At 35.3% G+C, this 25,357-nt stretch overlaps 6 protein-coding genes across 6 annotated transcripts in view; 3 read left to right on the top strand and 3 right to left on the bottom strand.

Moving 5' to 3' along the window:
• Positions 1-1,213: 1,213 nt before the first annotated feature.
• Cbr-fbxa-147 lies at positions 1,214-3,134 on the bottom strand (the record flags this gene model as incomplete). The annotated part of the gene is made up of 3 exons (XM_002638357.1): positions 1,214-1,492; positions 2,059-2,749; positions 3,052-3,134. 3 exons carry the CDS (start codon positions 3,132-3,134, stop codon positions 1,214-1,216), a joined length of 1,053 nt encoding a protein of 350 aa, XP_002638403.1.
• A 1,414-nt stretch (positions 3,135-4,548) lies between these two features.
• CBG18615 lies at positions 4,549-7,357 on the bottom strand (the record flags this gene model as incomplete). Its single annotated transcript, XM_045238451.1, has 3 exons — positions 4,549-4,659; positions 5,509-6,163; positions 7,275-7,357. The coding sequence occupies 3 exons, from the start codon at positions 7,355-7,357 to the stop codon at positions 4,549-4,551; spliced, it is 849 nt and encodes a 282-aa protein (XP_045096535.1).
• A 509-nt stretch (positions 7,358-7,866) lies between these two features.
• Positions 7,867-15,227, top strand: CBG18613 (the record flags this gene model as incomplete). Its single annotated transcript, XM_045238452.1, has 7 exons — positions 7,867-7,946; positions 10,155-10,241; positions 11,580-11,637; positions 12,190-12,373; positions 12,782-12,858; positions 13,680-14,108; positions 15,015-15,227. The coding sequence occupies 7 exons, from the start codon at positions 7,867-7,869 to the stop codon at positions 15,225-15,227; spliced, it is 1,128 nt and encodes a 375-aa protein (XP_045096534.1).
• Positions 15,228-15,658: 431 nt separating this feature from the next.
• Positions 15,659-18,528, top strand: CBG27308 (the record flags this gene model as incomplete). The annotated part of the gene is made up of 5 exons (XM_045238453.1): positions 15,659-15,804; positions 15,971-16,054; positions 16,205-16,536; positions 17,223-17,545; positions 18,301-18,528. 5 exons carry the CDS (start codon positions 15,659-15,661, stop codon positions 18,526-18,528), a joined length of 1,113 nt encoding a protein of 370 aa, XP_045100118.1.
• Positions 18,529-19,096: 568 nt separating this feature from the next.
• CBG27307 lies at positions 19,097-23,717 on the top strand (the record flags this gene model as incomplete). Its single annotated transcript, XM_045238454.1, has 5 exons — positions 19,097-19,284; positions 19,330-19,386; positions 20,645-21,061; positions 22,478-22,829; positions 23,493-23,717. 5 exons carry the CDS (start codon positions 19,097-19,099, stop codon positions 23,715-23,717), a joined length of 1,239 nt encoding a protein of 412 aa, XP_045100117.1.
• A 1,260-nt stretch (positions 23,718-24,977) lies between these two features.
• The window catches only part of CBG18608, a gene marked incomplete at both ends in the record, with an annotated part of 4,423 nt that continues 4,043 nt past the window's right edge, over positions 24,978-25,357 (bottom strand). Inside the window, 2 exons of the mRNA XM_045238455.1 lie at positions 24,978-25,076; positions 25,198-25,331. Coding sequence (XP_045096533.1) covers positions 24,978-25,076; positions 25,198-25,331 — 233 coding nt within the window. The remainder of the gene's footprint in view (positions 25,077-25,197; positions 25,332-25,357) is intronic.

The raw sequence follows: 25,357 nt of genomic DNA on the forward strand, positions 1-25,357 counted from the left end.
ATTCAGAAATTCAGAAATTCAGAAATTCAGAAATTCAGAAATTCAGAAATTCAGAAATTCAGAAATTCAGAAATTCAGAAATTCAGAAATTCAGAAATTCAGAAATTCAGAAATTCAGAAATTCAGAAATTCAGAAATTCAGAAATTCAGAAATTCAGAAATTCAGAAGTTCTGGAATTCAAAAATTCAAAAATCAAAAATTTCAAAATTCAGAAATTCGAAAATTCTGAAATTCTGAACTTCAGAAAATCAGAAATTCCAAAATTCGGAAGTTCAGAAATTGAGAAATTCAAAATTTCAAAATTTCAGAAATTCAGAAATTCGAAAAATTCAAAAATCTAGAAATTCACATAATTCACAAAATTCAAAAATTCAGAAATTCAAAAATTCGAATATTCAAAAATTCAACTAATCGAAAATTCAAAAATTCACAAAATACCAGAATTCCTATTTTTCAGAAATTCCTGAGCTCTCCAATCCCCAAAGATTACTGTATCGAGTATTTGGATTTTCCGGATGAGTCAAAGTTTTCGGATTTTTTGGGACCACAGAACGTTGTCAACGAAGAGAATTCAGCAAAATGGACAATTCGAATTCCAAATTCCAGAGATGCACTTATTGTTTTCCAATCGACTGAAGACGAAAATTATTGGAGATTTTGTAGAGTTTTCTTGTCGAATGAAGAGGAAATTTTCTAATTTTTAATTCAATTTGATTTTTATTTTTCTGTACTCAAGAAGTGTTTTTTTTGCTTTTTTTATAAGGATAAAATTTACATTTTTCGAAGTTTCGAAACTTTTCATAAGATACGCAAATGCACCAAAACTACGTCAAGGCACTGAAACTACGTCAAAGCAAAACGATTGACATAAAGTGGCACGAGGAACACGCCAAGGCACCTGAAAGGCTTCAAAGCACCGGAATACCCTCAAAGGACAGAAAGTGTGCCAAGTAACCAAAAAAGCGTCAAGGCACTTAAAATGAATCCAGTCACAAGATGGACGTCAAGGTTCACCTTAAATGCGTTGAGACACTGGAAATGCGCCAAGGCAATAAAAACGGTGTTTTGACGCATTTTCTGGTTCCGTATAGTACTTTTCCTTCCTTGACGCATTTTGGGTGCTTTGGCGCATTTTCAGTGCCCAAAAAATTTCATATTGAAAACATTTTATTACAAAAAAAATTCTTCAAAAAATTTTAAACAAGAAAAAAATTAATTTCCAGAATTTTCCAATTGCTCAGCTTCCTCTCTTCTCCGTCTTACTTGCTCTTCCAACGACTCGATATTTGTGAATTTGCACCAATTTTTGCAAATTTGAATTTCCAGAATTTTCTCATTTCCCGGGTACTGTAGCTTCCATCGTTGTGATTCTTGGCCAAAAATGTTTTTCAAAATTTCTGGAGTTCCAAAAAATTCCAGAATTTTTTCCTGATTTTTCATTCCCACAAAAGTGAAAACGAATTCTTTGGGGTCCGTCGATTCCAGGAATTTCTGAAATTTTAAAATTTGAAAAATTCAAAATTCAAAAATTCGAAAATACAAAAATTCCGAAATTCCGAAATTCGAAAATTCTGAAGTTTCAAAATTCAAAATTTCTAGACTCTGAAATTCTAAATAACTGAAATTCAGAAATTCAAAAATTCAAAAATTCAAAAATTCAAAAATTCAAAAATTCAAAAATTCAAAAATTCGAAAATTGAAAAATTCGAAAATTGAAAAATTCAAAAATTCGAAAATTCAAAAATTGAAAAATTCAAAAATTCAAAAATTCGAAAATTCAAAAATTCGAAAATTCAAAAATTCAAAAATTCGAAAATTCAAAAATTCAAAAATTCAAAAATTCAAAAATTCAAAAATTCAAAAAAAAATCCAAAAATTCAAAAATCTAGAAATTCACATAATTAACAAAATTGAAAAATTCAGAAATTCAAAAATTCAAAAATTCAAAAATTCAGAAATTCAAAAATTCAGAAATTCAGAAATTCTAGAATCTGAAATTCTGAAATTCAGAAATTTCGAAAAAAAACTTTTTTTTTGGAAAATTTCAATAAACTCACATTTTTCAAATCCAGCAAATTTCGAGCATCCACAATTTCCAATTTCACATCCAAAAATGAAAAATGCAATAATTTTTCCAACGAAATTTCCAGAATAAAATTATCGATTGATAGATTTTTTGCCGATTTCCATTGATCCAATTTTTCGATTTCTTCCGAATTAATCGATTGATTTTTCAGTGAATTTGAGCTAATTTTTATTGATTTCAAATTTTTTGAATTCAAAAATTCCAAAATTTTTATCAATTCACTATCATCCACTACTCCAATTAAGAGTTCTTCCACTGAAAGTGGACGTGGCTTAGATTTCAATATTTTCGAAATGTCTTCAAAAATTTTAAGAAATACAGTACTCCCTGTCTCCTCACACTCATATCTTGTCAATCGAAATTGCCTCAAAATTTGAAAATTTTGGCGGGAAATGAAAAATTTGAAATCCGTCAAAAAACTTGTGAAATAATTTTGATTTTTTAAAATTTTGGAATTTTCTTCTAAGTTTGAAAAAACGAGTTTTGTGTCATTCCTATTATTCTGGCTACAGTAACCCACTACATTCAAGCCATTTTTATGATAATACCAAACTTCGATTTTTTCGAAATTCACAAAAATCGATAAATCGATTAGTTCGGGAAGTGAATTTTGGGAATCAATGAAGGAGAGAAGAGATTTGCACACTTTTCGGAGAGTTATTCTGAAAAAAAAAGTTTTGGAATTTCGAAAATTTGAAATTCTGAAACACTTTCCGTAAACACTCTAATAGAACGCCACCCGAATCGTCAAAGTTGAACCCATGTATCTCATTTTCTGTGAGAGATATCAAAAAGTAGTTACTGATAAAATGTTGCTGATAACATGATAAACATTTTATCAGTTGACAACTTTCAGATATCTTTTAAAAGAAGTGAGATATATAGGCTCAAAGTGGAGGGTCCAAGTGCCGTTCTATTAGAGTGTTTACGGTAAGCCCAAAAAATTAAAACTCCAAAAACTCACATATTTCTCAAATCCAATTTTTCCAGAATTTCGTTAATCACCACTTCTGGCATATTTATCAAATTAGGATTAATAGTACACATCTGAAAAGAAAAAATTTTGAAAATTGAGTTTTGATTTCGAATTTTAAATTTTTACAGTTCAAAAAAAAGTACCACTGAAACAAAGCTTGAAATCACAATACCGTAAAACCTGTATTAGTAGGGCGCTCTGTAATAGAAGGGCCCTTCTAATAGATGGGTTCCGAGAGGGGCTTGGAAAGATAGAAGGGCCAAAAAAGGAAAAGGATCACCCTTCAAAATGTGTTTCGAGTTCAGAAAATTTCCGCACTTTTTCAGTGGAAAAAGTTGCGGGAACTCCACAATTTGATAGAAATTTGTTGAAACTCTATTTTTTGATAAAAATCTTGCTAAATTTTAGTGAAATTGGCAGATTTTCATGAATTTGGAACGAAACTTCGTTGTGTATTTTGATTCAAAATTTCGGAAAAAACGCCCCTCTAATTGAAGGGCTCCTGTAATTGAAGGGCCCTCCGGAAATACCTTGGAACAATAGAAAAGCCGGCCCTTCTAATACAGGTTTTATGGTTAGTGAAATTTTTAATCTAAATTTTTTTACACTTATCATTTTTCTTTTTATGGAGAAGAGAGAAAAAAAATCATGTCACTAAATAAATATGGCCTTTTCAAATATTTGTAATCATGGAGAGAGAAAAAGAGAAAAAAATTTTTGTTAGTTTGATCATTTGGAGAAAAAATGACGTGAAAAAATCGGGAAAAACTACGAAATTCGGGCAGAAAATACAGAATTTTCAAGATTCAAAAACGTAAAAATTTGTAATTTCAAAAAAAAAATAAATTTTTGGAAATCCAAAAAAACGAAATTGTGGATTTTTGATGATTTTTAAATTTAGGAATTCCCGATTTTATTTTGAATTTTAGAATTTCTGTTTTTTTCTGAATTTTTGAATTTTTGAATTTTTGAATTTCTGAATTTCAAAATTTCTTCTGAACAAATTTCGAAAAGTTGCGAAATATTTCCCCAAGTCTCCCCAATTGTACTTTTTCCTCTTTTTTTCTCTATTTCTCTGACACTCTCTCACTTTTTCTCAACATTTCTTTTCGTTTTATCGATTTTTCACTTGATTTTTATGAAAATTCCAAAATTTGAAATTTATAAAAAAATCTTTATTAATTTGAATTCAAAACAATAAAAAAGTTAAAGGTGGGGGGACATGAAAAAAATAATGTTCTCGAAATTCCGTTCAAAGATGCCCTTCGAGGAGTTGAACTTGTGAGGGCGATGATTGAGGGTGCGGCGCCGCTACCGACTGAGCCACGCGGGCAAAGAGAAAGCGCACGCCCGATTGCATACATAAAGGCGAGGACGACAGCTGTACGCAGAGTGACATTAAGCGTTGTACACCGTCACGGTAGAATGCATACTCTGGCCCCGGAAATCCCCCGTAAAATCTCCTGTCCCGCCACCTTTAAAATTTCAATAAATTGAGAATCCTTCTGGGACATTTTCTTTCCGAATTCTCTTAAAATTCACAGAGTAAACTTCTGAATTATGTGTTATTCTGAGAACGTCTTCTGAACTCTTCATCTGGAAAAATGTCATTGAGTCGGGTCCCAAAAAATCCGAAAATTCTTTTTCATCGTCAAAATTCACATAGTCAAAGTTGAATTCGGCAAACTCGAGACGGTTGAGAAGCATCTGGAAACATTGATTTTTTGAATTTTTGAATTTCAGAAGTTTTGAATTTCAAAATTTCTGAATTTCTGAATTTCCGCCAAAGCACTAGAATTGCGTCAAAGCACGATAATTGCGTCAAGGAACTAGAAATGCGCCAAGGCGCCAAAAATGTGTCATGGGACTAGAAATGAGCATAGTACTTTCAAAGTACACAAGGCAACAAAAACAGGCCGAGGCACTGAAAACACGCAAAGCACGGAAAAAGCGCAACAAGGCTGGAAACGTGTTAAGGCACTGAAAACGCGTCGAGGTACAAAAATATGTCGAAGCAGCAGAAATGCACCATGGCACTTGAAATACGTCAGGACACCAAATTGGCGCCAAAGCACGAGAAACGAACCAATAAACCAACAATGCGTCAGGACACTAGAGACGTGTCAATAAGTCATTTTATCATTGTCTTGGCGCATTTCAGGAGCGTTGACGCATTTCTCGTGACTCGAGGCATTGTTGTGTCTTTGCGTATTTCTTGTGCTGTGAGCACCGAAAACGCGCCAACATGCCGTAAACAGATACTGTAACAATAACGCCACCATAGCCTGGATTCTCACGGAATTCAGATTATTCTCAAAAATCGCAGAAATTCACATTTTTCAGTTTTTGAGATTCCGAAACAAATTCAATTTTCAATTCAAATTTCGATATAATTTTTCGATTTTCAAATGTGTTTTTTTTTCCAAAATTTCAAAAATTTCCCACCTCTCTCAATTCCAACAATTCCTTTCCTCTCAATCTATCCATTTTCACTTCCACCAACGAAAAATGTTCCAATTTCAAAACATCCAAAATCACAAAAATATTCCGATTCACATACAATTGCTCAGCATTCTTCCAATGGTCCATTTTCGAAATTTCCGATAAATTTAAAACTTTTCGTCCGCCATAGGGATGAAATGATAGTGAAATCAAGAATTTCGAATTCAAAAATCCTAAAATTTTCGAAATTTCATTTTGGGCATCATCTCCCGCATCCATATAAAATTCTTGAATTTTCAATTCTGGAGTTTTTGGAAAATTTTCCAAAAAATAATCAAAATCATTTTGGTCTCTTCTGATCAATCGAAAAACTCGAAAAATCGATTTTTGAAGTTTCAATAAAATTTCCAAATCTCGTATAAAAATTTCTCGAAAATCCGAATTTTCCAGAATTTTCTCTCGTCCATTTTGGGAAACTCGACATCCATTTGCTTGGAATTTTTCATACAAAATTACATATCTCTCGTTTTGAACCGAAAACAGATCGAATCGAATTTCCTTGGGGTAGAAAATAATATTAATATCCTTTAAAATTGATTTTGACTTGACTTCATCGATAAAATCCTTGAAATAGTGGCAAACTTTGCGTAGTTTCAGTCTGAAAAAAGAAAAATTCTGGAATGAGGCACGAGAAAAGCGTCAAGATACTAGAACTGTGCCAAGACACCGAAAATCCGCCAATGCACTTGAAACGCGTCAAGACACTGGCCATCAGAAACGCGCAAAGCAACGTAAGATATGCCAAGGCACTAAACATGCGTCAAACCACTAGAAAAGCGTCAAGGCACTAGAAATGTGCCAGGATACGAGAAATGCGACATGCATAAAAAATGCGCCAATCCACCAAAAATATGTCAAGGCACTAGAAATGCGTCAAGTAGCATAAAATGCGTCAAAGTACTAGAAAAGCGTCAAGGAAATGCGCCAATCCACCAAAAATATGTCAAGGCACTAGAAATGCGTCAAGTAGCATAAAATGCGTCAAAGTACTAGAAAAGCGTCAAGGAAATGCGCCAAGGCACCGGAAATTCGTAGAGAAACGAGAAATGCAGCGAGGCACCGAAAATACGTCAATACACTAAAAATGCGTCAAGGCACCGATAATACGTCAAGACACTAAAACTGTGTCAAGGCACGAGAAATACGTCAATACACCGAAAATGCGTAAAATCCCCGAAATTGCGCCCTAACATTAAAAACGCGTCAAGGCCCCCAAAAACGTGCCAAGGAACGGAAAATGCGTCAAGCCACGCATAGTTCGTCAAGACACTGAAAATGCGTCAAAGCACCCAAAACGCTTCAAGGCACCAAAATTGCGCCATGACACGAGAAACACGTCAAAGCACTGAAAATGAGCCAAGACACCAAAAAACGGTAAGGCACTAGAAATGCGTCGATGCATCAAAATTGCGTGAAGTCACTGAAAATGCGTTAGGGCATCAGAATTGCGTCCAAGCACCAGAAAAGTGTAAAAGAATTGGAAATGAGCCAACGCACTAGAAATGCGCCATGACACCTTAAATGTGAAAAGGCGAAAATGCGTCAAGACACTCAAAACGCGTCAAGGTACGGAAAATACATCCAGGTACCAAAAATGCGCTAATACACGAACAGTGCGCCAAGACACGAGAAACACGCCAAGGCGATGAAAATGCGTCAAAGCATGTTAAAAATTGCGAAAAAAAAATTTTTGTTAAAAAATTACTCACATTTCTGGAAAATCCAAATATTCTAGTATTTCATTCATCACCACATCAGGAATATTTATCAATTCCAATTGAGAATCCGTCATATTTTTTCTGGAAATTTAAATTTCTTTAAAGGTGGGGGGACAGGAGATTTAGTTTTTTTGTAGCTAGAGTATGCATTCTACCGTGACGGTGTACAACGCTTAATGTCACTCTGCGTATAGCTGTCGCCCTCGCCTTTATGTATACAATCGGGCGTCCGCTTTCTCTTTGCCCGCGTGGCTCAGTCGGTAGCGGCGCCGCACCCTCAATCATCGCCCTCACAAGTTCAACTCCTCGAGGGGCATCTTTGAACGGAATTTCGAGAACATTATTTTTTTCATGTCCCCCCACCTTTAATTTAGAAAAAAAAATTGAAGAGAAAAATTGTTGAATCTTTTTTCCGGTTTTTCGGGGAGCCATACATTTCTTATCAGTTGCAAACAATTTTTTTACAAATGACGTATTTTTTGTTTCCTTACACAAACACTAAATTTTGAGAAATATTTCGCAATTGTAAAAAAATCGAAATTTTCAAAAAAAAATTAAAATTTTCAGATTCAACGAAAAATTAATGACTTCTGAAACAACGTTTTCTAAAATTCCTGAAGATGTGATGGCACAAATTTTGAAAAAGTGCGGATTTTTAGAAATGTGAGTTTTTGAAAAAAAAATTGAGCCAAAAAAAAAATTGAGCGGTCCGGGTGGCGTTCTATCAGAGTGTTTACGGTAATGTTATTCAAATTTTCAGCCATTCCCTCCGAAAAGTTTCTCGAAACTTCCGGAATTTTATCGACCGAGCCAAACCAGAAGCCAATGTTTCAACACTGGCAATCATGAAAACTTCTGAAAAATTTCAGATGATCTTGGAATTTCCAAATTCTGAAAAGTCTGAAAAAACTATCAAATATCGATTGGAAGATGAAAAATCTCTGGAATTATTTTCAAAAGAATTGAAAACAATTTTAAAATTTCAAAAATCGATTTTACCAATATTTTGTCTAGATTTAGAAGACTTGGAGAAAACAAAGATACCGGAATTTTTCGAAATTTTTTCGAAAATTTTGAATTCCCGCGGAACAAAAAATTCACTAAAAATCAAAGAAATCTATTGTAACCAGCCTGAAATTCTGGAAATTTTCCAATTTTTGGATTTGAATTTTTTGAAAAGCTTGAAAATTAATCCATTTGATCGAGTGTCTAAAAATGCTGAAATTCTTGAAATCGATTCAAAAATTTTGGAAAACTTGGAAGATTTGGAAATTGGAAAATTCATTGTGAATCGAAAAATTCAAGAATTTTTGGGAATTCGGGATGTTGATGTTACAGTAATCCAGATTACTGTAGAGGATTTGATGGAGTTTGTAAATGTGGGTTTTTGAATTCTCGAATTTCTGAATTTTCAAATAAAATTGTTTTTTTCAGAAACTCGTCGAACTTGAAAACCTTGGATTTTTATCATTCCACTATCAAAATTTCGTCGGAGACCAACAAATTTTGAATCGCCTGGGACCTGTGAATCATGGAAATTTGAATTTAACTGGAGAATTCGCTCGATGGATGGTCCAAGTGCCGAATTCCACTAAACTTTTGGAAATCAGTCATTATTCACAACGCAAAAAAATTGATTTGCGTTTTGTTACAATTGAAAGTGTTCTTGAAAGAATGAGAGTTATGAATTGAATAAATATTTATTTTTTCTGAAAAAAAATGCCCGAAAATGAGTCAAGTCACCGAAAATACGTCATTGATTTTTCGTGGATTTTCAATTAATTCAGAAAATTCGAAAATTCAAAAACACGAAATCTCAAAATTTTAAAAACTCTGGAATCCCGAAATTCTGAAACTGAAATTTTGAAATTCAAATGTTTAAAAATTCAAAAACCCACATTTACAAACTCCATCAAATCCTCTACAGTAATCTGGATTACTGTAACATCAACATCCCGAATTCCGAAAAATTCTTGAATTTTTCGATTCAAAATGAATTTTCCAATTTCCAAATCTTCCAAGTTTTCCAACATTTTTGAATCGATTTCCAGATTTTCAGCATTTTCAGACACTCGATCAAATGGATTAATTTTCAAGCTTTTCAAAAAATTCAAATCCAAAAATTGGAAAATTTCCAGAATTTCAGGCTGGTTACAATAGATTTCTTTGATTTTTAGTGAATTTTTTGTTCCGCGGGAATTCAAAATTTTCGAAAAAATTTCGAAAAATTCCGGTATCTTTGTTTTCTCCAAGTCTTCTAAATCTAGACAAAATATTGGTAAAATCGATTTCTGAAATTTTAAAATTGTTTTCAATTCTTTTGAAAATAATTCCAGAGATTTTTCATCTTCCAATCGATATTTGATAGTTTTTTCAGACTTTTCAGAATTTGGAAATTCCAAGATCATCTGAAATTTTTGAGTAGTCTTCATGATTGCCAGTCTCCAAAAATCGTTAGATTCAAAATTTCCCTTTTCAAACAAACGAAAAAAAATAGACAAAAAGAGACGCAGACATTTTTCTCTGCGCGCTCACTTCTTTTTCCACACTCTCTCGTCTTGTTTTTTTTTCATTTTTTTTTCTCGTTTTCTCTAAACTCTTTTCTCTCTCCTCATAGTGTGTTCAGGTGGTTTTGTGTCGTTTTGGACAGAGAAAAAAAAAGAAAAAATCAAATTTTTAGATAGTTCATAAATTCGAAAAATCTGAAAATTCTAAATTTTTGATAAAATCCGATTCTCTGTGTTTCTTTTCTCTTTTTCCACATTTTTTCGCATTTTCGGTTTCCAAGGAAACCCGGAGACACATTTTCCCCCTGTTTTTTAAAAATTTTTTCCACTTTTTTTTCAAAATTTTGAAATTTCCTTTTTTCAGAAAAATGGGCACTCCACCTCCGACTCTTCTAACAATTCCGGAAGTTCCAATTAAACGAATCACCGAGTTTTGCGATTTAAAATCCATGTGAGTTGGCGTGTTTTTGAAGGCACCGGAAATGCGCCAAGGCACTGAAAATGCGTCAAGGCACCGAAAATGCGCCAGGGCACCAAAAATATCAGGTTTTGCATTTTCTGTGTCTTGGCACATTTTCCGTGTCTTGACGCACTTTCAGCGCAGTGGCGCATTTTTGGTTTTGTGCACGAAAGGTGCGTCAAGAAACAGAGAATGTGGCAAGAGTTTTTCATGGGTTTTTTGGCGCAATTTGGTTGCTTGACGCACATTTAGTGCATTAGCTCATTTTTCGTGTTGACACGAAAAGTGTGCCAAGGCACCAAGAGCGCGCCAAGCGATCAAAAACATGAACTTACTGCATTTTCGGTGACATTGTGTATTTTTGGTGCCTTGACACATTTTTGATGCATTGATGCACTTTTAGTGACGCATTTTCAGATCATTGGCGCATTTTCGGTGCCTTGGCGCAAATTGTGGTGCCTTTGCGCATTTTTGGTGCCTTTGCGCATTTTCGGTGCCACGCACTTTTAGTGCATTAGCTCATTTTTCGTGTTGACACGAAAAGAGTGCCAAGGCACCAAGAGCGCGCCAAGTGATCAAAAACATGAACTTACTGCATTTTCGGTCCTTGATGCACTTTTAGTGTCTTGACGCATTTTCGGTGCCTTGGCGCATTTTTGGTGCCTTGGCGCACTTTTGATGCCTTGACGCAATTTTAGTGCGTTTTTTCAGTCTGAATCTGCGAAAAGTTTGCCACGATCTCCGGAATTTCATCGATGACACAAAACCAAAAATCTCCAAAATCAAAGTTTTGGGATTCGAAATTTTTGAGGACCATATAATTTTTGAAATCGACGATCGGCATTTCACAATGGAATATAAAGACGATAAAAATGGAAATGCAGTATTCTCAATGGACCAGAAATCGAAAATTCTGGAAAATTCCAATTTTTTCCAAGTTTTTTCCAACGATTTTTGCGGATTTTTGGATTTTCAAGGGCCGAAGTTTGAGAGGATTTATATGGATTTATCGAAAATTTCCCCAAATTCTTTGAAGAAATTTCTGGAGATTTTTGTGGAGAAATTGAAAAAAGGAAAAGAAAAAATTAAAGTAAAATTTCTGCCGTTGGTACTTCTGGACCAGAAGGATTCGCTGGAAATTTTGAAGGTTTTGGATTCGAAATTTTTGAAAAAAATTCAAATTTATTTTGAAAATCCAAATGGAAATCAAGAAGAAAAATCATGGGAAATCGATAAAATCATGGAATTGGATCAATGGAAAAACTTGGAAAAATTGGTTTTACACTCAAAAATCGAAATTTCGGATTTTCAAAACTTGGGACATTTGAGGAAATGTGTTTTGAGAGTGGCGAAGATTACTGTAGAGGATTTAAGGATTTTGAAAGAGGTTGGTTTTTTTTTTAATATTTTAAAAATTCGGCTTTGCGCATTTCTCGTGCTCTGGCGCCTTTTTGGTGCATTGATCCAAGACATGAGCTTCTTGCGCTTTTGACGTGTCCTTGGCACATTTTAGTGCCTTGGCGTGATTTCCGTCCTGTGTCCCTAGATCCCTAGGTCCCTGTGTCCCTAGGTCCCTGTGTCCCTAGGTCCCTGTGTCCCTAGGTCCCTGTGTCCCTAGGTCCCTGTGTCCCTAGGTCCCTGTGTCCCTGGGTCCTGTGTCCCTGGGTCCTGGGTCCTGGGTCCTGGGTCCTGGGTCCTGGGTCCTGGGTCCTGGGTCCTGGGTCCTGGGTCCTGGGTCCTGGGTCCTGGGTCCTGGGTCCTGGGTCCTGGGTCCTGGGTCCTGGGTCCTGGGTCCTGGGTCCTGGGTCCTGGGTCCCTGGGTCCTGGATCTCTCAAAAATCAATTTTTGACATCTTTTAAGTAAACGTTCTAAATAATTATTTTTGGAAAAAATTATAGAATACATTTTAATTTTTCTTTTGAAATTCTATTTTTCCAGGAATACTCCCAAAATCCAAATTTCAAGAAAATTGAGCTACTTTTCGAGCGAATCAATCTCAAAAACGATTTGAAATCTATATATGGACCACCATCGCTGCAGGACCCAAATCATTGGAATACTCCAAACAATTTAGACCAAAATTTCGAAGAAAAAACTCATTTTTGGTATTTTCAAATTTCTGGTAATTCGAAAAATTTCCTATTTTTAATGCATAATACAAATCGTATATTATTTGAAAAAATGGATGTTAAGAGTGTTCCCTTTGATGTGATTTTGTGTAATTTGTGATAAGAAAATAATTTTGAAAAAAAATTTTTTTTTGTTCAAATAAAAATTTGTCATCACCGAAATTTTTTTCCTGTTATCAGCAAACAAACTTTCGCGCTTATCACTTTTTTTTTCGAAATTTTACATTTTTTTTTTCAAAAAAATTCCTTTTTTTTTCCAAATTTTCAGATTGGGTTCCAAAAATTCTACTGCTCTTGAAAAATTATCAGAAATTCCGAGAATTCAAAACAACGAAAAATTCCTGGAAAATCAATTAATGGTATTTTTTCGAAATTTTTTTTTCATTTTTTAAACATTTTAGGATTCTTCAAATTTTTTGTCAAACTTGCCAGATGTGGTTTTGAAGGAAATTTTGAAAAAATTGGATGTGAGAGAAATGTAAGTTTTTCACCGAAAAAGCGCCAAGGCACTGAAAATGTGTCAGGGCACTGAAAACACGCCAAGTCACCCAAAATGTGTCAAGGCACTGAAAATACGCAAAGTCGCAAAAATGCTCCAAGTTACAAGTTAGTCAACTTACAGTCAAGTTAAAAGCGCTTCAAAGCACGAAAAACGCGCAAATGCACCAGAAATGCGTCAATGCATAAGGAATGCGTCAAGGCACCAGAATCGAGTCAAATCACCGAAAATGCGCCAAGGCACCAAAAACGCGTCAATGCACCAAAAGCGTGACAAGGTACTAAAAATGCGCCAAGCCGCGAAAAATGCACAAACGCACAAAACATGCGTCAATGCGCCAGAAATCAAAAATTTAGTCACTGCACGGAACCAGCGTCAAAGAACCGAACACGAGTCAACGGGGTGTTTACCTTGACGCTTTATCGGTGACTTGACGAAAATCCAGTGCGTTGGCGCGTTTTCGCTGCGTTACCCAAATCTTGAAACATTGACGCAAATTCTGCTTTTCTTGGCGCATCTCTTGACTCTTGGCGCAACTTTAGTGCCTTGGTGCATTTCCGGTGCATAAACCCCAATTTTTCAGACAAGTCCTCCGAAAAGTTTGTCATGATCTTCGGAATTTCATAGATGATAGAAAATTCCCAAGGACCTTTTCTTCTATAAAAATCAATTCTATGAGCAATCGGATTACTGTAGTTTATGATGAAAAATGGGAAATCACGTATTGGGACCATGAAATTGGAGGATGTGTTTTGGAATTTCGAAAAAATCCAAAATTGTTTCGGGAAAAAAATTTTCAGGAAAATTCTCAAAAATTATTTCTGGAAGATTTAAAATTGATTTTTGGAAATTTTGGAAAACAAAAAATCGAAATTCAACTTTTTGGATTTTCTGGAAAGCTTTTCCCAATTGTCCACGATTTCCTAAGACTCCGCCCACTTTTTGTGGATACTGTAATTTTCAAAATGGCTGAGCAATCGGATATTTTTCGAATTTTGCGGTTTTTGGACACCCGGAAATTGAAAACTATACGAATTTTCGATGTAATTAAGAATTTTCAAAGTTTCGAGATTTCGAAAATTTCTGAATTGGAACAATGGAATTTGGCGGAAAAAATTACAATTGAAAATCCGGTGAATTCGAATTTTTTGGAAAAATTCAGCCATTTTAAAGATATTTATTTGACTCTGGAATCTATGAATTCGGAAGATTTGGAGAAATTGAAAGAGGTGAGTGCACGGGAAATGCGTCAAGACACTGAAAATTGCGTCAAGGCACCAAAAATGCGTCAAGGCATGGAAAGTGCGCCAAGGTACGAAAAAATGCGTCAAGACACCGAAAATGCACCAAGGCACTAAAAATGCCTCAAGGCACTGAAAATGCGTCAAGGCATGGAAAGTGCGTCAAGGCGCTAAAAATGCCTCACGGCACTGAAAATGCGTCAAGGCATGGAAAGTGCGCCAAGGCACAAAAAATGCGTCAAGGCACCAAAAATGCGTCAAGGCGCTAAAAATGCCTCAAGGCACTGAAAATGCGTCAAGGCATGGAAAGTGCGTCAAGGCGCTAAAAATGCCTCACGGCACTGCAAATGCGTCAAGGCATGGAAAGTGCGCCAAGGCACTAAAAATGCGTCAAGGCACCAAAAATGCGTCAAGGCGCTAAAAATGCGTCAAGACACTGAAAATTGCGTCAAGAGACTGAAAATTGCGTCAAGGCACCAAAAATGCGTCAAGAAACTAGAAATGCGTTGAAGCGCTATTTTGAGTCACGGCACTGAAAATGCGCCAGTGAACTGAAAATGGGTCAAGGCACTGGAAATGTGTCAAGGCACGAGAAATGCGTCAAGTCACGAAAAGTGTGCCAAGGAACTGAAAATGCGTCAAGGCACGAGAAATGCGCCAACGTATGGAAAGCGTGTTATTGTTGTTATTGGCGCATTTCTATTTCTTCGACGCAACTTTCGTGTGATGACGTAATTTTCGTGCCTCGGCGCATTCTTGGTACTTTGACGCAATTTTAGTGCCTTGACGCAATTTCGGGGCATTGACGCATTCTTGGCGCCGCGGCCTATTTTCGGTGCCTTGACGCATTTCTAGTGAGATTTTTGTTCAAAATTTTATTTTATATTTTTTCAGATCTTCCTGGCCTCCTCTTCGATGGAACAATTCATATTCACGTATTACAAGATTTACGATGACCAAAATTTTTTATTCCAAAAAAATCGATATTTCAAAATTTCGAACTTCCCGGAAGTTTTGGAAATCATACATCATCCAGCATGCAAATACGTCATTTTTCATCGGCTGAAAATTTCAGATGTCCCTGAAAATGAAAAAATTGAGTATTGATTTTTTTAAATTTTTTATTGATTTTTGTTTTTTTTTCAATAAAATTTCAATTTCTCCGATTTTTTCCGATTTTTCCTTTTTAATCCATGAAAAATCGACTTTCTCAGCAATTTTCAGCTTCTTGGACTACTGTAGGACGGAAAGTACGCAGAGTTGGTGTGTTGCGGACTTGTGCACCTTACTTGACGCGCAAAAATTATTTTTACGAGTTTTGGCCTATTTTCGCTCGTTTTGGACCGTTTTTTCTGGTTTTTTAGACTAATTACGTCAAAAAATTATGAGAAATTTGAATTTTGTGGTTAAATATTAATTTTTATCATAAAAATTCTCGAAAAAAATAGCAAAAAAATTTTTTTTTCATTAATTTTTTCCAGAAAATGCGCATTCTTCAATACAAACTCGTTTTACACCAATTTTTGATCTACGAATCGATGCTAATTCGAAAAACGCCAGTTTTCAAGTCGTATCTTCAATTCTGCGAAATTCTCAAAGATCAATCGATCGATTATCGAGAATTCGAATTTTTGTATTATCGATTTATTGTGGGCGGCAATTCGAATTTCGATGAGGATGTGAGGTAAAAATTTGGGAATTTTTAAGCCTAAAATTTTGAAAAAATTTAAAAAATTGAGAAAAAAAAATTTGGCCTAAAAAATTTTTTTTCGAAATTTGAAAAAATTCATTTTTAGGCTAAAAAACCCTGAAAACCCCAAATTTTTCACTAAAAAATCGATATTTTCCAGCCAGGACCTCCAAAAAGTGCAATTTTCCGATCTTCCCGTACAAATCGTCGACCGTGTACTAGACAAGTTGGGAATCCGGACTCAGTGAGCTTTTTAGCATTTTAAGGCCAAAAATCATTTTTTTGGCTGAAAACACTAGAAAAAACGATTTCTGACGATTTTTTGGCCTAGAAATTTGAATTTTTGAATTTCCCGCCAAAAAATTTCAAACAAAAAAATCAATAATTATTGCAGCCTGCGCCTTCGAAAAGTGTGCAAATCGCTTCGTCAAATGGTAGATCAAAAGCCATCAACCACAAAATCGATAAATCTAATGATCGAGGATTACGGTACCACCATGGTCATCGAAAGCTACAGTCACCTGGAGCCAGAGCAATGGGTACAGTATGCCAATAATACTGTAGAGGAAGGAGCAAAACGAGCACTTTTGGATATGAAATATTTGTTGAATCGTCCGAAACTCAAGATCGAATCATTGAAAATTTCAGTGAAATTCAGCTGTCATACGGTAGATGAGAAGAGAGGAGAGACGCAGAAAAGATTGGGGTATTATAGAGCGATTGGAGGTAAAAATGAGGGAAAAAGCACGAAAAATTGGTCAAGAAACCTGAAATGCGCCAAGGCACGGAAATTGCGTCAACGCACTGAAAACGCGTCAATGCACTAAAAGTGTGTCAAGGCAAGAGAATCACACCATGACATGGAAAATTCGCCGAGGCACGGAAAGTGCGCCAAAAGCACGAGAAATGCGCCAAGGTTCGGAAAATGGGTCAAGGCTCGAAAAATGCGTCATGGCAGGAGAAATGCGCAAAGCCACCAATTCCGAGTCAGGGCACGGAAAATGCGCCATAGCACTCAGTTTTTTTGATTCTTGGCACCTTTCCGGATCTTGACGTGTTTCTAGCGCGTCTTGACGCATTTCTCGTTCATTGGCTCTTTTTGCGATCTATGACGTATTTTTTATGCATTAACGAATTACTCAATACTTGGCGCACTTTCGGTGTCTTGACGCATTTTTTGATCCTTGACAAAACTTCGGCGCTCTTACGCATTTTCAGTGCCTTGACGCAATTCTCGTGCCTTGCCGTATTCTTAGTGGCATGGCGCACGAACCTTGGCGCAAATCGCGATCTTTAGCGCATTTCTCGATCTTTGATGCAATTTTCGACGCAGTTTTGGTTCCTTGACGCATTTTCGGTGCCTTGACGCAATTCTCGATTCTTGCCGCATTATCAGTGATTTTTTGCTTCAGAAGTCCTCTCTACAGTACAAAATTCTCCAACAATCGACGTTAAACAATTGGAAATCTACACCAAACATCAAGATGAACTTCTGTGTATTCTACCGTACCTAACCTCGGGAATTCTTGAAGAAATCGATATTCGAAGTGTAAAAATCAATAAAATCCGATTGGCGACTTCGAAAATTCTCAAATTGGACCAGTGGAAAATGGCGAAATCGCTGAAATCCGATCGATTTATTTGCAATTTTTCGGCTGAAAATTTGGCGAATTTTGATAGATTGAAAATTCATGTGCCAGAATTACCATTGGAAAAATTGAGAGATTTGAGAGATGTAAGATCTATGTTTGGCTAAAACAAAGAGAAAAAATGAGCCAAAAATCATGAAAATTGGCTAAAAATGAACGTGGCCGAGTTTTCGAATTTTCTAGGCCACCAAGAAAAAAATTAGGTCATGGACTAGAAAATTCAAAATCTAGGTCATGGCCTAGAAAATTTAAAAATTAGGTCATAGCCTAGAAAATTCCAAAATCTAGGTCATGGTCTAGAAAATTCAAAAATTAGGTCATGGCCTTGAAAATTCGAAAATTAGGTCATGGCCTAGAAAATTCCAAAATCTAGGTCATCGCCTAGAAAATTCAAAATCTAGGTCATGGCCTAGAAAATTCAAAATCTAGGTCATGGCCTAAAAAAATTCATAATCTAGGTCATGGCCTAGAAAATTTAAAAATTAGGTCATGGTCTAGAAAATTCCAAAAACTAGGTCATGGCATAGAAAAATAGGTGGGCGAGTTTTTGAAAATTCTAGGCCACGTAACTTTTTTTAATTTTATGAGTCAAGACAAAATTTCAAAAAATTACGGTGGCCGAACTTGTGGATTTCTAGGCCATCAACCTAAAAATGGTCATAACTTGGCTGAAAATTGGGATTTTGAGCTGAAACTAGTAACAATCGACTTCTGAGATTATCAGTGTCATTTTGAGCCTATTTACGAATCGGTGGCCTAGAAATCCAACAATTGGGATTTCTAGGTCATCATCCCAAAACTCGCCTTTTCTATCAAAAATGATATTTTAATGTATTTTTAGGTGCTCCAAGCCTCTCCAACCTTCCGATACTGCCAACTGGACAGCTCCAAAAAAATCGATATCGAAAATATCGATCGATTTTTGGGAATCGATATTCCACAGGATCCACCGACACCCGATTATCGATACTATCCTCTAGAGCATTTAGATGAACGTGTCTTTGAAATTGGTCTCATGGAAAAATCGATACGAATCAAGACGACTAGGAAGACCAGTCTGCTGAGATAGAATTATCGATTTTTTTGGGAAATTTTCGATTTTTTTTTCAGTTTTTGCCAATTTGTTGCTGTTGTTCATTTACTCTGTTGTTGTTGTTGTTTTTCAAAACTTGTTAATTTTTTATAAACCTTTAATAAATCTGAAATTAACGATTTTTTCCTGCAAATGTTCTGAATTTTTTCTGAAAATTTTTACAATTTAAAAATTGTGGTTTTTTACAGAAATTTCTAGTAAAAATCAGCTGAAAATCGATAAAAATCACTGAAAATTTCTGAAAAATGACCGCCTGAAAAGTTGCGCGTAAGATCGAATGCAAGGTGTGCACAAGCACCAAAGCTTACGCGCAAAGTTCATTTTTGACATTTTTTCTTCCGGAATACATTAATCTATAACCACTAATTATTTTTAAAAGATTCATTTGAATCATCTTGGAACTCCACAAAATCAGATAAAAAATTCTGAAATTATGGTTTTAGACCTGCAATTGTGATCGCGCCAAACTTTTTTTCTGTAGATCAAAAATTAATTTGCAGTTTGGAATTGTTCTGTGGGAGATCGTGCATTTTTCAGTTAAAAAATGATGGCGAATGACTCGGAACAATTTGCGCGACAAGCGATTCTAGAAGAATTCAAATTAGGCACAAAAATCGACAAGGCATTCTTGAAAATCTTGGATTTTTTACCCGAAAAAATCGATAGAGAGGAATTTGATTATTGGTTCAAAAAGTTCGAAAAAGGCGAAGAAGGGCTGGAATATGATCTAGAGTTTGTTAATTTATTGATTTTTTCAGTAAACTTTTGAGTTTTCAGAGAAAGAAAGGTGCGAGCTCATCGTGCGATTTTTAGCAGAATGGAACTGAAAGAGCAGTGAGTTTTCGATTTTTTCAGCAAAAAAATTCGATTTTGGCAGAAAAAATGCCCAAAAATAGGGATTTTCGAGTTTGGTGGCCTAGAAATGCCAAAATTCGGCCACCAGTATAAAATCGATATTTGACCTAGTTTTTAGTCATTTTCCGAGGTTCTAAAGCTATTTTGAACCATTTTCAGTGGAAAAATCGTATTTTTGTGAGCTTTTTGACCAAAAATGACTCGGTGGCCTAGAAATTTCAAAAACTCGGCCACCTGTCTAAAATTGGTTTCTAAGCTCGTTTTCAACTGATTTGTTTGATTTTTACCTCATTTTACAGCTATTTTCAGTCGATTTTACAAATTTTTGAGCGATTTTCGGTGAAAATGGCTTCATGGCCTAGGAAACCAAAACTCGGCCACCGAAACAAAAATTGAGTTTTGGACGATTTTTGATAGTTTTACCCACTTTTTCACATTTTTATGGTTCTTTCAAGTTGATTTCCGTAGTTTTCTGTCATTTTTCCCTCTGAAAACAGTAATTTTCGACCAAAATGGCTCGATGGCCTAGAAAACCCAAAAACTCGGCCACCGTTTCGAAATTGGTTTTTAGGCTGTTTTTTTCACAAATTTCATGGTTATAAAGCTATTTTAAGGCATTTCACAATACGAAAAATCGAGTTTCTGAGTGATTTTGGCTTGGTGGCCTAGAAAACCAAAACTCGGCCAGACTCATTCTTGGCCGAATTTTATGATTTTTGGCTTATTTTCAGCCAATTTCCCATTTTTTGGCTCATTTTTAGACTATTTCTACTCGAATGTTTGGTTTTCTGAGTGATTTTCGATGAAAATGGCCCAAATATGTCCTCGTGGCCTAGAAAACCAAAACTCGGCCAGACTCATTCTTGGTCGAATTTTATGATTTTTGGCTTATTTTCAGCCAATTCCCCATTTTTTTTTGCTCATTTTTAGACTATTTCTACTCGAATGTTTGGTTTTCTGAGTGATTTTCGATGAAAATGGCCCAAATATGTCCTCGTGGCCTAGAAAACCAAAACTCGGCCATCTGTCAAAAATCGGTTTCTAGGCTGTTTCTTTGGCATTTTTTTCGAGAGTTTAAAGCTATTTTGAGCCATTTACAATACGAAAAATCGAGTTTCCAAGTGATTTTGGCTTGGTGGCCTAGAAAACCAAAACTCGGCCACGTTCATTTTTGGTCGATTTTCAGGATATTTGGCTCATTTTTTCTCTATTTTTCACATAAAATTCAAATTTTCAGACTCCTAATGTACAAAGCCGGCGGTCGTCCTCGAGAAATTCTTAAAACGATGCGTTTCAATTTTGAAAAGTGCCACGTGACCATCGCCGCCGACTGTATCTATGTGAAATTCAATGATTATCCATTGAATGTGTATTGGGAGACACCAGAGGACACAGAAAAACGAGATTTGAAAATTCAAAATTTCCGAGAAATGAATTGGAAAACGTCGCGAAAAAATATGGAGAATTTTGGAAATTTGAAATTTGTCAAAATTCCGAAAAATGGGAAATTTTTGGATCAAGCGGTGAATGATATTATGTTTGCACTGAAAAATCCAAAAAATTCAATGAAATCGCTGAGTATATGCGTTAAAGGATATGATTTGCGGACGAGGTATAAGGAAACGTGCATTTATACGTTTTTGGAGAAGTTTCGGTAGGTTTTGGACCATTTTAACGCCAGGATTGAAGCAAATAAACATCAAAATCGATTTTCTCGCAAAAATCCGGTCCGGAATCGATGAAAAACGACGTGGCCGAGTTTTGGGATTTCTAGGCCACCGAGCAATTTTGGGCCATTTTCAAAAAAATCACGCGGAAACTTGAAATTTCGAGTCAAAAAACGCTGAAATAAACCGAAAATCATAAAAATCGATTCGGAATTATGCTAAAAACCGATTTTTGACCGGTGGCCGAGTTTTTGGGATTTCTAGGCCATCAAAAATTGTTTGAGTTTCAGGTTATTTTGATCGATTTTTGAGGTTTTTACTCATTTTCAGAGGATTTCTCATTAATTCTCACTCGCTAACCGCCAAAAATGAGCGAAAACCAGCGTGCGAGTTTTTGGGTTTTCTAGGCCACCACCCCATTTTTGCATAAAAAGCACTAGGAAACGCAAATTTTTACTTGAAATAGCCCAAAATATACTATGAGTTTCAAAAATTGGGAAAATCAGCGAAAAATCGAATTTTTACCTGGTGGCCGACTTTTTGGGTTTTCTAGGCCACAGAAAAATTTTTGAGTTTTGGGTCATTTTTGACAGATTTTTTGGGTTTTAACTTATTTTCAGAGGATTTCACGTCATTTTTGACCCGCTAACCCTTGAAAAATGTGCAAAAACCAACGTGGCCGAGTTTTTGGATTTCTAGGCCACTCTGTCATTTTTGCATATAAAGTACTAGAAATTTCGAAAATTTAACTGAAAGCAGCTTAAAATGAGTCATAGTCTTTTGAAAATTCGAAAAACCAACGAAAATTGGAATTTTTACCTGGTGGCCTAGTTTTTGGGATTTCTAGGCCACCAACCAAAAAATTGAAAATTCCGCATTTCAGCGATTTTCTATAAATTTTAACTCACAAAAACTTGATTTTCGTCCAATTTTTGCAAAAAAAAAAGTGGTGGTCTAGAAAACCAAATTTTTGAAAAAGTTAGGTCACCGATTTTTTTCTGGATTTCGAAGCTAGAAATACGATTTTAGGGTCAATTTTTGTGATTTTCAAGGTTTTGAGACTCAAAATTTCGAAAAACTGACACCTTCAGCTGGTAAATTTCCCATTTTTCTCCAAAAAAATGTGGTGGCCTAGAAATTGCAAAAGTTCGGCCACCGAAGTTTTTAGCCTCCTTTTCAACTCAAATTCCATAGTTTTCTAGCGTAATTTTATGGTTCAAAACTGCCCCGCAAATCGATATTGCCATCCAAAATGAGCTGTGGCCTAGAAATTCAAATTTTTGAAAAAGTTAGGCCACCAAAACTTTTTTCGAATTTTTCGATTTTAAGCTTTTAAAAATGATTTTAGCGTCAATTTTTGTGTTTTTCAAGGTTTTTTTCGCCTAAAAATTGCGAATTTTCAGCACGGAACTCGGTAAAGTTGCTCATAAAGTATCGATTAAGAGTTTGACGCTTCAAGACAATCGAGCGGAACGAATTCAGGCGATTTTGGGATGTTTAAAACCTGGATTCCTGGAAAACATCACGATTGCTCATCCTAATTTTTCGAGTTGGAAATTTCCGAATTCACATGAAATGCGGCGGGCAGAATCGCCAATCGATAGTATGGTTCAGTCGGAGCAATGGAAAAAAGCCAAGCGGATTTGTTGGTTCTATGGACCACTGGACATCCAAATGGACTATTTTTATCACCTTCAAAATTTCGAAATTCTCGTTGACAATATGCCCATGGAAGAGTTCAAATATCTTTTGAGAGTGAGCTTTTTAAGCATTTTTGGAGCTGAAATAACCCGAAAACACGAAAAATCCGCTCAAAACGAGCCTAAATGTGCGAAGAAATGGTTGAAAACCGTCAGAAATGGGTCAAAAATGGCTAAAAATCGATTTTTGATNTGGTGGCCGAGTTTTGGTTTTTTAGGCCACCATCAAAAATCACCCGAAAATCTCGAAAATTGGTCCAAAATAGGTCTAGGAACCGATTTTTGGCCAATGGCCGAGGTTTTGGGTTTCTAGGCCGCGGTGAATTTTCTAGGCCATGACCTAGTTTTTGAATTTTCTAGGCCATGACCTAATTTTTTGAATTTTCTAGGCCCTGGCCTAGTTTTTTATTTTCTAGGCCCTGGCCTAGTTTTTTCATGGTGGCCTAGAAAATTCAAAACCTCGGCCATGTTTCCCAAATCGGTTTCTAGGTTCATTTTTAATGGATTTTCAAGATTTTTAGCTAATTTTCAACCATTTTCACTAAAAATTTTGAATCTCCGGGAGATTTTGGCTCTGTGGCCTAGAAAACCAAAACTCGGCCACGTCCATTTTTGGCCGATTTTCACGATTTTTAGCTCATTTTTTTCTCTAATTTTCATGATTTTTAGCCTTTTCAGCTATTCTAAATCGAAATTTTTGCAAATTTCAAATTTTCAGGCGCTCCGAAGAAATGCGAATTTCAAAAACGCCATAATTCAATGCCAAGAACCCATAGATTTTGAAAATGAGACAGAGGAATTGGGCGTTTTTCAAAATCCCAGCGATTTCGCGGATGATCAATTTCACTTGAGAATTCCACATTCGACGGATTTGATAACGATGAGAATTGGACACGATGCGATTTTCATTGTCAGAAATACGTCGCCCCGGAATAATCGATAATTATTGATTTTTTTTTCTAATTTTTAAATTCTGATGATTTTGAATTTCCGACCTTTTCGCGGTTTTTTCGTGATTTTTTGGCCCATTTTGACCCATTTTGTGATATTTTTCAATTATTTTCAAATTATTAAATTGCCGCCTAAAATTTTGATTTTTGAATTTAAAAAAAAATTTCAGGATTTAAAAATAATCGAAAAAATAAGAGAATATTCAGAATTCCAGCTTATCAAAATTTTTTTGAAAAAAAAAGAAAAAAAATGTAAAAAATCGATATTTTCAGATTTGTTGTCAGATTTTTTGTTGGCGCATTTTTCGTGTTTTACGCACTTTCCGTGTCTTGGCGCACTTTCCGTTCCCTGACGCGTTTCTTGTGCATTGACGCATTTCTGGTGCCTTGACACTCCTACGCTCTCCCCCGTTTCATTTCCGGACTGCAAGCCAGCGGAGCGCGATTGCATAACACGAGACGCAGGCGAAAAACGAGGCGTTAACATTTTCTATGGACGAAATCTTGAAAAAAATGAGCATAGTACTCTTTTTTTTCCCCAAAAAACATGATTTTTCAGTACAAAATTTTATTTTCTATTTTTAAACGACAATGCAAGCGCGCTCCGCTGAGAAAAAGGCTTGCAGGCCAAATTTTCAACTGGGGAGAGCGTGCACTCGGCTCTCTGAATCAATAAATTTCTTGTCATTTCGAAGTGGTGGCCTAACTTTTGCAAGTTGAGTTTAGGCCACTATGTTAAAATGGCCTAGAAATCACACCATGTTAGGGCATTTCTAGGTAATTAGTATTTTTTGACCCATTTTGTGATATTTTCCAATTATTCTTTAATTATTAAATTTTAAAAAATTTTCAGGATTTAAAAATAAGAGAATATTCAGAATTTCATTTATTCGAATTTTCTTTAAAAAATCTTAAATTTTCAGATTCCAAAAATTAGAAATTCGGAAATTTAGAAAGTCAAAAATTCAAAAATTTCAAAAGACCAAAAATTCAAAAAATTAAAAATACAAAAAATTCAAAAAATTACAACAATTACAAAATTAGAAGAAATCGAAAATTCGAAAAGTCAAAAAAAAATTAGAAAATCCAAAATTTCAACAAAAAAAATCGAAAAACAAGAAATTCGGAAATTCAAAAATTCAAAAATTCGGAAAGTCAAAAATTCCAAAAAATTCAAAAATTTCAAAAACTTCAAAAATTCGGAAAGTCAAAAATTCCAAAAATTCAAAAATTTCAAAAATCCAAAAACTCAATTATTTGTCCCATAAAATCATATTCTTCCTTTCCTGATCGAATTCGATATTATGGATTCCACACAAATGAATCTCTTCTCGACATTTTTGTTCGGCGCGCTGAAAATTATTTATAGAATTTACAGATTTTTGAAAAAAAACATTTTATTGATTTTTTCGGAAAATTGGAAAATTTGAATTTTTGAAAAAATTTTTTTTCAAAAACAAAAAGAAAACTCACTTCTATCAAATTCAGCGCTTCCAGGGTATAGAAGAATGTTCCAGAATTGTCCAAAAATGAATTCAATTCTCGAAAAATGATTTTCCTCATTGTATGACAAGTTTCAGCCAGAGTTTCAGACAAATTTGTGTATCCTGAAAAAAAACAACTCTAGGCCATT

The sequence above is a fragment of the Caenorhabditis briggsae genome, assembly GCF_000004555.2.
Source record: "Caenorhabditis briggsae complete genome, chrV, whole genome shotgun sequence".
NCBI lineage: Eukaryota > Metazoa > Nematoda > Chromadorea > Rhabditida > Rhabditidae > Caenorhabditis > Caenorhabditis briggsae.